Source organism: Rhinoderma darwinii, chromosome 2, assembly GCF_050947455.1.
Source record: "Rhinoderma darwinii isolate aRhiDar2 chromosome 2, aRhiDar2.hap1, whole genome shotgun sequence".
Classification (NCBI taxonomy): domain Eukaryota; kingdom Metazoa; phylum Chordata; class Amphibia; order Anura; family Rhinodermatidae; genus Rhinoderma; species Rhinoderma darwinii.
The window spans coordinates 459,017,127-459,027,849 of NC_134688.1; the positions used below are offsets into that span (position 1 = coordinate 459,017,127).

The 10,723-nt window shown below is 49.1% G+C and overlaps 1 protein-coding gene across 1 annotated transcript; it reads left to right on the forward strand.

The window, feature by feature from the left end:
* The first annotated feature begins 2,293 nt into the window (after positions 1-2,293).
* Positions 2,294-4,970, forward strand: LOC142741598 (uncharacterized). The gene is made up of 6 exons (XM_075850963.1): positions 2,294-2,444; positions 2,714-2,856; positions 3,091-3,253; positions 3,831-3,886; positions 4,319-4,405; positions 4,624-4,970. Exons 1-6 carry the CDS (start codon positions 2,414-2,416, stop codon positions 4,744-4,746), a joined length of 603 nt encoding a protein of 200 aa, XP_075707078.1. The 5' UTR covers positions 2,294-2,413; the 3' UTR covers positions 4,747-4,970.
* Positions 4,971-10,723: the final 5,753 nt, after the last annotated feature.

Here is a 10,723-nt window from a genome sequence, read left to right on the forward strand (position 1 = left end):
TGGTTCTGGGGCTGTACTTATGTATTGAGCTTGGTTCTGGGGCTGTATTTATGTACTGAGCTTGGTTCTGGGGCTGTATTTATGTACTGAGCTTGGTTCTGGGGCTGTATTTATGTACTGAGCTTGGTTCTGGGGCTGTATTTATGTACTGAGCTTGGTTCTGGGGCTGTATTTATGTACTGAGCTTGGTTCTGGGGCTGTATTTATGTACTGAGCACTATTCTGGTGTTGTGTATAGAACTATATTGCTTGAAAAATGTGCAAATGTTTTTATGCTCGAGTTACATAAAAAGAAATGTGGAAAAGAAATGACACGTCGATTGGTAGAGAAAACAAACACGGCGAGGGGGAAGGAGATGTCGGGAAAGAGGTTGGGGGGGGCGCCAAACTGAATCTTTGCCCAGGTGCTGGAGAACCTAGCTACGCCTCTGCACACCGCCATGCCCAATCTACACAGAATATTTCCAAATATAAAAGTATTCCACCTGGAAAACCCCCCAAAACGCCACTTTTTATTCAAATTTGCAGAAATCCTGCCCCATTGATATATAAATTTGCATTGTTCTATAGAGTTATCTCCCTCCTGAATAATAGTAAATGGTAAAATGAATACATTATATTATAATATAATGCCTATGATGTGACGATGAAGCAACGCTGCAACTGTAACTGTCATCTACAGCGGCGCCTGAAATACCAAAATGGAGAAACGTTATTGGCCGTAATACATCAATAACAATTTATCTGATATTTATAATTTACTTCTACGAGATAACTTTATTTCTGATCTAACAGTTTTTCCAGCTCTGGTCAATGTCAAGGCCCCATTGTGACATCATCAGCTGGGTTGTGTCATTGTGACATCATCAGCTGGGTTGTGACATCATCAGCTGGGTGCCTATCAAAGGACAGGTAAAATGAAAACTGATCACTTTCTCTGATTTCGGATAGAAGGAGGAGAAGGCCTACTGCTTTTGTTAGCGAAATATATTCATATACTGCTTTTCTGAACAACATATATATCACCAATATGTTAAGCCCAGGCTTGGCTGTTCTGCCATGTCTCTGGGCAGCGTGGACCTTCATCGGTATTATTACCACTTACACCATGACTATGGCTGAAGGTCATTATGAGACACCATTGATAAGCATCAGGTAAGAGACTCTTTATAGACAATGTAGAGACACTTAATAAAGACGGAATGTTAATAGTAACAAGAATTCTGGGTCATGAGGTTCTAGATTAGAAAAACTTTATTTTAGACCCTTTTGGGAATTCATGGGAATGGGTTTAATGGGAATGGGTTTAATGTAAGGAACTTAGGATAAAAAAAATTATTTCATGTTAAAGGGATATTCCCATCATAGAAGGTTATAGTATCTGATTAGGATATGCCATCACATTCTGATTGGTGGGGGTCTGACTTCTGGGACCCCTGTCAATCCAGAGAATGAAGGGAACCAAGGTCCCTTTGGTCTTGCCCCTGTACAGTGACACTCCCGGCCACCCGCTGTGCAGGGAATTACAATGGGGCTGTGTTAGCGTTCCCTGCACAGCGGGTGGTGAGGAGCGCGGCTGTGCAGGGAAAAGCTTATCTAGTAATGTGGCCCTTTATTCTAAGGATTGTTAGGGGTTCTGGCAGTTGCCCCCCCCCCAATGAATCAGTAAGTGATTACATATCCCAGCAATATGGGATCTCTTACTTTAGTGGAAAAAACTCTTTAAGTAACAACTCAGGTGTAAGGAGGTATATACTGTATACTTACTGTATGTGTGTATGTGACAAGGGGGAGGACTGTGCTGCAGTGTATGTGATGTAAGGGGGTGCGTTCTGTGGGCATTACTGGGGCATGATTGGTGAAAGAAGTGTATCCCGATCATGTCTCTGTAGCCGGATAATAGTAGGTGATATCTGCCCAGTGTAAAGAGGGTGGTCGTTCTGTTTACATTTGGTTGGCAGCCAAATCAGAGAGGAGCTGTGCCATATGGGAGGTAAAGTGAGACCCCGGCTACATAACCACTGCTGCCGTCCAGTACCAGCTTCTCCATGACTTGAGTCGTCACTTTTTATGATTTGACAGCACTGACTGGGATATCGGCCTGGGGACAGTGATGTAGAAAGTGATTCCAGCTCATAAAGGGTCAATTCTGATAATAACCTGATATTAGGGAATCATGATGGAATAACCAGAGCTTCGCTATAATGTATCCAGCACTTATTCCAGCAGTGGCCAAATTAAGATTAATTTCTTGGTCACTTAGTAACATGGAGGAATTGCTAGAACTCCGGCAGTGAAGTCACTTGTGTTACTGAGAGCTCTAGTCACCTGCACGGAGCTCTACTAATGTTACATATGGATTTTATCTCTTCTCAGCGACACTGGAGCGAAGATCCCAGAGTCCATAGTGCTGATGATAGTGACCACCGTCTCTAACCTACTAAGTAAGTGCCTTATATTTATATCTGGGATAGAGCTCAATATAAGTCCTATATCCGTCTCTGGGAAAGATGAGTAACAACCAACATGGCCGCTATGACAGCTCCAACAGAGGTTGTTACCGAACTTTCCCAGACTCCTGAATGGCTAATCTGCCCAGTTATTGGGTGATACGACCCCTGTACCTGTTATTATCTTCACATTTATATAACATATCATTATTGTGTGTAGTACATGTAACATCTATGGGCTGATGTCTTGTTCTGTATTTCAGAAGTCGCCATCATGTACGTAATGTACAGACTAATAGAGATCAGAGCGGCTGAGAGACAAATCTGTAGCGCCATCTTCCGGAAACTGCTGCTGGCGCTCGGATGGACGGCCTGTGTGGGGAACTTGATAGCCATATATTTACAGGTTGGTGTATATAGTGTTAACCAGGATCCTACACTGTGGACTAAGGGCCCTTCAGGGTGCCGGGCCCTCAGCTGCTCATCTATGACCCCTGACCAAGGAGCACTGCAGGGACTGTGTATAACCTGACAATGGAAGGTGTCCAGGATAATCTAATAATATGGGGGACATGTGCGCTGTATGATGACATGTAATCCATGATGGGACGTGTAATATATTCTGTGTGTTTCCTTCTAGGAATCCTGTGTGAGAAATTATATTGGCTTTGCAGCAATGTTATGTACCGGACTCTACAGTATCTGCCTGGCAGGACCTCTGTACACGGCATCCAGGAACGTCCGCTGTGTACGCTGTACGAAAGCTGCCCTGTCCATACTGATGTTTCTGGCCTTCCTGAGCAGTATCCTTTCCAAGTCACCACGTTATCATTTATAGCGAGCAGCATCTTTATTGTAATGATAGATCTCCTTATTCCTGTGCCCCGTCATCATCACTACAGATAACAGCAATGTGGGTGATGAGTAGAGATGACGTCACCAGCGCTGCCAACCCTGGGCTTCTCCTGGGGACATGACCACCAGCACCCACAGCTGAAGCAAATAAAGGGACATATTGAATATTCTTTTTTTGGGCAAATTACAAGTGGGCATTGGGGAAGTTCTGTCTCCATAAAGTGACCCATAATATTAACCCATACCTCTCCTGCTAACTTCTAATGGAGCCGCCATTATGTGGAAGAAATAGTTATTATATTTCAGCTTATGCATCACAGAAGGGACTATAAACAGCACTCAGGTATAATGAGGGGCTTTGTGGCTCATGCCTCAGTGGCAGTTTAGTGGCAGGACCCCTCCTCTATGTCATTACATCATCGTCTGCCGCGCTCCTTACAGCTTAGATTATCCACTTACATGTGACACATATAAAGTCCATCTTACAGGTGTGCGGTTATTTTCCTATATACATCCTCCTTGCAGAGTTGGCATGTAAAATGGCTATGTATGCCCTCTGTACCAGCGATCACTGTATACAGGTATGTGTGTTTTACCATTCAGTATCAAGTTCTTCATAGTTCTAAACAGCCATTTCTTATATATATCTTATTCTGGGAAAGCCGGGTGTCAACAATACGACTGCCATGAAAACGCCCTTAACAGGGGGGTGACGCCAGTTTTCTTGACGTTTTGTGTGATCTGCTGAGTTCTGCAGTAATATGGAAGCGGAGGACGTATCACTGCTATTCATGAGGATGTAGAACCTGGATGACAACTATTAGCGCTGTGATGGCGGACATATAGGTTGTTACTCTGCTTTTCCAGACACAGATACAACTAAGAAGCGGCTGTATAGAATATAATATATACAATCCCGGGCCCCCGGTCCCAGTAATAATTTATCACTACATGGAAGGGTAAGAAGAACAGAAAAGACAATGTCAAATGTATTTTCTTTCCCTTTTTTTCAGTCTGCAAAAACGTCCCTAACAATCCTGGAATGGCTGGTGTTATTCAGCTCCTGTATAAGTCAAATCCTGCTGTATCGGGATTTCCAGGTCAGTATATGAGATCAGATCTATTCTACATATTCACACTGCTCCCTCCTTATTTCTTACACATTTGGCGGAGGAGGGGACTGTGGCACTCTCAGCTGTCGGACCCTCTCTCTTCTGTTGTCCGCTCAGTCCTCCCCTCTCCAGAGACTGTTATATGTCGGGGAATCTCAGGGAATAGGAATGGATATAACGTGTCCTGTTCTTCTTTCTCTTCTCAGGTTCTAACAATAAAATTCAGGAAGAGCCTAAAGGAGGACTGGATAATCCTGAGGGACGACCTGGAGGAAACATCACCCAGCAAGGAAGAAAAGGAGCCAGACCCTGAGAAAATGGGCCCCTAGGCTGTATTACAGTGTTAGGACCCTTCGTCTGAACTCCAACGCAGCTTTACAGAGATGTAACCTGAGGTTCCTGGAGCCCAATGTAAAACCAGTAACATGGCCCCAAACTATCATGAGGCATTTATAGCACTGGTCTCCTCATATGGGGCAGAGAACATTTGGGCCCCTCAAGATCCAGGGCCCTGGTGAGACCACAACCTCTGCATCCATTATAGTTACGCTGCTGAAGATTTATTATATTTGTATATAATATTTTATGCATAAAACTTTATTTTCATAAAAATTTTATATATAAAGATTTACTTTTTTACTTGTTTTGTCCTTTTTACCAAACAACAATATATTCTGCTGCGCTGCACATAGAAAGACGACCATGTAGTGTAAGAATACCGCCCGACAGTCCCGTATTACACAGGGTTGTACCATGAAATGGAACGCAAAGGGGTGGAGCTTATACATTCATTATGCATCCAAAATGGGCGTATTTGGTATGTTTTATGGGCACTGCTGGGTGAACCGGAGGTAGGGTCTAAATGTTCCACAAATGGAGATTAAAATGTTGGGAGGTAAAGTGGGATGACAAGGGGTGGAGCAGGGATATGGGTATTGAGATTTGACTACTTAAAAAGGGTTTGAAAAAATGAGGAGAAAGAAAGGATTAAAGGGGTTGTCTCATGAAGATAACCCCTTTTTATATGTCTTATTAGGGCATATAGACGTCATAGAGGGGGTGACCCCTCTCAGAACCCATCTCTAAGAGCCAGGCTAGAGAGCCGCTAACACACAGCAACTCTGGCAGACTGGAGACATCCATGTGGAGGTGGGTGCTGCTGTGGTGGGCAATAGATACGACACTGCGGTTGGTTTAACGGTTGTTTACTGTGGAAATTCAGAAACGGATCTCCTTTTCATGGTTAAAACATTTAACTTCGGGTAACAATTGTCCTCTGAAATGAACGCCGGAACACAGCCAGGAGGTAGCCACAGGAAAAAGGTTGGGGCGTTGAAGGACGTGGCTCAATGGCTGTTGCTCCTCCTCCGTATGGGAAAGTCTCTGGTGCACTGTCGCGACTACGGGAGTCATGCTTCCTCGTCCTCGCTTAGGGAGAAACAAGTCCAGTACCTGTGCTCCTCTGCGTCTTCTCCCTCTGCTTTGGGGTGGCGTCCCAGGGTCTGGCTGCAGCACCTCTGCACGGCTGGACCACTGCACGGCTGAACCTCTGCACATCTGGACCTCTGCACGGCTGGACCACTGCACGGCAGGACCTCTGCACGGCAGGACCTCTGCACGGCTGGACCTGTGGACGGCTGGACCTGTGGACGGCTGGGCCTCTGGACGGCTGGACCTCTGGACGGCTGGACCTCTGGACGGCTGGTGCTGCTGGCTGCTGGGCGGCTAGTGCTGCTGGCTGCTAGGCGGCTAGTGCTGCTGGGCGACTAGTGCTGCTAGTGCGCGCTGGGCGGCTAGTGCTGCTGGCTGCTGGGCGGCTAGTCCTACTGGGCGGCTAGTGCTGCTGGGCGACTAGTGCTGCTGTCTGCTGGGCGGCTAGTGCTGCTGTCTGCTGGGCGGCTAGTGCTGCTGGGCTGGGGGGTTCTTTGGTACTCACTGCGGCCCCTTCCTTCACACTCGTCCGGCCTGTCTCTCTCTGGTCCTGCTCTTTTTCGCTTTTCCCTCACTCCAAGGCTGCACTTGTACTTCGTAGTCCTGTAGATAAGCCGGTCGTCTGTTACGGCTACTTCTCTGAGGATACCGTAATCCGCGATTCTCTTCGGGTGTTGATGACTCCAAGGCCCCGGTCAACTCTGCTGCTTCCCTTGGCACTCATTCCCGGGACGCCGAGGGGTTATCTGACGGGATCACCAGCCACAAGTCCTCTCCTGCAGCAGTCGGCAACGAACCCCACTGCTCTTCTGGTCCTGGCGAGTATACCACGTCTGGCATGGGAAAGGTGCAGGGCTGCAACAGGTTCCGGTGTAGGTTTCTACTCTGGCCCCGATCCCCTTCTGGCCGTACTTCATACACCGGGAGCTCAGGATCAATACGCTTAATTACCACATATGGTCTTCTTTCCCATCGGGGTTCTAGCTTACCCCTGCGTGTCACTCGGCGGTTCAGGACCAATACTCGATCTCCAGGATGAAAGATTGCGTGACATTTAGCTCGGTTCTGAGTATTCTCTCTTACTCCAACTCTCTCCACCCTGCCTTTCGCGATGTTCAAACGCCTCTGGTGTTCCTGTACCCATTCAGCGGGAGACCTGTCCACGTGAGATTCTGTGGTCTCCCAAAGGAGCGCTAGTGGCAACCGACTGGGACGGCCGAACATCAGCTGATATGCGGTGTAACCCGTTGTGTGGTGCACCGTGTGGTTGTAAGCCCACACCAGTTCGTCTATGTAATCGGGCCATCGTTCCTGTTTCTCCTCCCCCAGGGTTCTCAGCAGACCAAGTAATGTGCAGTTAAATCTTTCACAGGCCGCATTGCCTTGCGGGTGGTAAGGCGTCGTCCTCGATTTTCTTATTCCATCTAGGGCACACAGCTCCTGGATAAGTTCGGATTCGAAATTCGGCCCTTGGTCGGATAGTAGTCGTCTCAGACACCCGTAAGGACGAAGAACGTGTTTACACAATGCAGTGGCTGTTGTTGATGCAGTCTGATCCCGGGTTGGAATCACTACCGCAAATTTGGAGAAGTGGTCGACACAGACTAAGGCATACTTGTGACCCAACGTGACTTCCTGTATGGTCAGGAAGTCGACCGACAACAGCTCCAGCGGTTCTCCCGTCTTGATGACCATCGGCTCTACGCACTGTTCAGTAGCCTTGTGCACCACACAGGTCGCACATTCTTCGCATACGTGCCTGGTTACTTCCTCTAATCCTAGAGAGTAGAAGTGATTACGGATCAATTGAACAGTTTTGTTCGCTGCAAAGTGGCCTCCCTTCTCATGCATCCACCTGCATACTGACTTCACGTCTGCCTTTGGTAACACCAGCTGCCATAGTTCTTGGTACTCTAGCGGAGCCCACACTCTGCGGTACAGGACTCCATTCCGCAGCTCCAACCGCTCTAATTGGCGGCCCAGGATCCGTGCTCACAATGTCAGTCTGCTCCTCTCCGCCGGTGTTGGTCTTTTCCCTTGAATTTCCCAGGCTGCGGCTACCCTGATGTCCTCATCCAGCTGTTGGCGTCGCGCCCATTCGGTTTGGTCATACAGTTCAGCCATCCCGGCAGTTGCTTGGACCACTGTAGTGACCCTCTTGGTCCTTAACTCTGTCGGGACCACTCGCAGTGGGGGAATCTCGATTTCCTCTTGTTCTTCATCCACCTCTCCGGAAGGGACTTCACTGGGCTGTCGGGACAGCGCATCCGCATTGGTGTGATCCTTGCCTGGTTTGTAATGGATAATGTAGTCGAACCGAGTCAACCGGGCCACCCACCTCTGTTCCATCGCTCCCAATTTTGCAGTATTTAGGTAGGCCAGGGGGTTGTTATCAGTGTAAATGTCCACCTTGCTGCCGGCTAAATATTCGGCAAAGCGTTCCGTCACGGCCCACATTGTAGCTAGAAGCTCTAGTCTGAAGGAGCTGTTGTTAGCGGGGTTGCGTTCCGTTGGTCGGAGGCTGCGGCTCCCATACGCAATGACACGTTCTTTTCCCCCTTGCTGTTGTGCCAGCACGGCTCCCAGTCCTTTTAAGCTACCATCGGTGTATAACCGGAATGTTCGATTAAAGTCAGCGAACGCTAAGATAGGGGCTGACACTAGTCTGGTCTTCAACTCCTCGAACGCCCGTTGTTGAGGTTCCTGCCACTGTTCGGCGTCACTCTGAATGTTACTTCCCTTCTTCTGCATGGGTTGTCAGCACAGTAGTTGATTCAGGGGGGCTGTGATCTTGGCGAAGTCCTGAATAAATTGTCGATAGTATCCGACTAATCCCAAATAGGCCCTTACTTCCGTTGTGTTTTTCGGCACGGGCCACTCTTGTACCGCCTTCACCTTCCCAGGGTCTGGGGCGATTCCCTCCCCATCCATGAGATGACCGAGGTACTTGATCTGTTGACGGGCCAACTTACACTTACTAGGCTTCAATTTGAGACCATACTTGCCCAGCCCCTCCAACACCACATGTAGGTGCCGGAGATGTTCGGTGAAGGTCTTGGAGAAAATTACGATGCCGTCCAGGAAGATCAGCACCAACTCGTAATTCAAGTCCCCTAAGCAATGTTCCATTAACCTCTGGAATGTACTGGGCGCGTTGGTGAGCCCAAACGGCATTCAGTTAAATTCAAATAGTCCAGAGTGGGGGGCGTGGCTTGCCGTGGACCGGAGCGGACGCATCGCTGCAGAGCTCCTGATTACGCCGAGTGCAGACCGGGGATTACCCTCCTCTGACCGCGGACAGCGGCTCTCCGGTAGGTGTATCGACACCCCCGCACGGCCACGCTCGGATTCAGACCTCCCCAGCCTCACTGGGCCGCCGGACATCTTGCGGCCTAGCGACACGAGTGAAGCCGCGGCCTCGATTACTAGAGGCGCGGCGGCCGCGCATCAGAGATCCCCGCCCGGAGCACTCACCGGAGCCCCTCTAGGTCTGCCTGTCAGCCCTCCGCCCTCGTCCTGGTGTGGAGGACTTGGAGAAGGCTGCTTTGCCAACCTTGTTTCGGCCGTGTCCCGCCGCTGGACTTGCGGCCTACCGCGGGAGGAGAAGCCGCGGCCTCGATTTGGGCCTCCCCGCTCACGGACGAGCCCCCCCCCAGTCCCCAGATAACGGACACCCCGCTGGAGGCCTCACAGGGGGAATCCTGGGCACCTGTGGCTGAGCTGATCTGGAGGTGAGAGGGAGAGGGGACCAGAATTAACCACCACCCTTCTGGCCTACTTATACCCTGCACCTGGCTGAGGGGGCCAGCTGCTGTAGCCAGCGTGCCCACACATATCAGGCCCTTAACTGCCATACCTGGGCCAGACCGGGAAACACAAGGGGCACCCTACGCATCTGCACCCTGCTCCACCTATATTGCACTGGAATATCCCTGCAGCTCCCCAGCACATTGCCATCTGGAACCATATTGTTATTGTCACTATACTATTATATGGATGGTACTAATTTCTGAGGAAGCCCTCTTGCCCACAGATTTGCACCTCTTGAGTAGGGGACATACCACCGTATCTATGCTGCATTAACTTGTCCACTCTTCTCGGATCGGCATCCAAAAAGCTTTACCATCAGCAATGAAACCTCCATAACCTTACACATGGTCTAACTACCTGATTCTACCTACCCGCAGACCTAGCTGCTTGTATGATGGTCAAGATTGGGCAACAAAAAGCAAGAGACGCTTCTGTACAGTCTAAAGCAACAAGTCTGGATAACTTCGTTAAAAAGCCTCAACTTCCAAACGCCAGAGATCACCTCTCCATTACCGCTGGACACGAGAAAGTCATGTCTGTTAAGGCCCAAGCTGCAAACGTAGCAGATGCTGACAGCGACATAGATGACACCGCGTCTACCAGGGACTTGCCCGTCTCCAGATCTTTTATTAGCAGGGTTCTGAACAAGGCACTAGAACCGGTCGTCAAAGAGCTAGGTGACATCAAACAAGAAGTCCGCCAGATTGGCAACAGAGTCGAGCAATTGGAGTCTACACAAGCCCACCTAATCCACCACGCAGAAGCTTCCACGTCCTCTTTTACCGCCTGTCAGACCCACCTGAACTCGGTCATGGACTGGCTGGAAGACCAAGACAACAGAGGGCGCCGTAATAACTTGCGCTTGAAGGGCGTATCTGAATCAATTCCGGACGAATCCTTGTATACCTCGATCAAACAAATTTTCGTTAAAATACTTGGCGACAGCTACCGGGATGAAATCAACATGGAAAGGGTTCACAGGGCTCTACGAGCCAGACCTAAGCCCCAAGAGCCTCCACGTGACGTTATTTGCCGCCTTTTTAGCTCAAAAGTCCGGGATGACAT

Coding starts and splice junctions, on each gene's coding strand:
- LOC142741598 (XM_075850963.1), top strand. CDS start 2,414: ATGATAGTGACCACCGTCTCTAACCTACTAA. Junction 3,887..4,318: donor CCAGCGATCACTGTATACAG/GTATGTGTGTTT, acceptor CCTTTTTTTCAG/TCTGCAAAAACGTCCCTAAC. Junction 4,406..4,623: donor TGCTGTATCGGGATTTCCAG/GTCAGTATATGA, acceptor TTCTCTTCTCAG/GTTCTAACAATAAAATTCAG.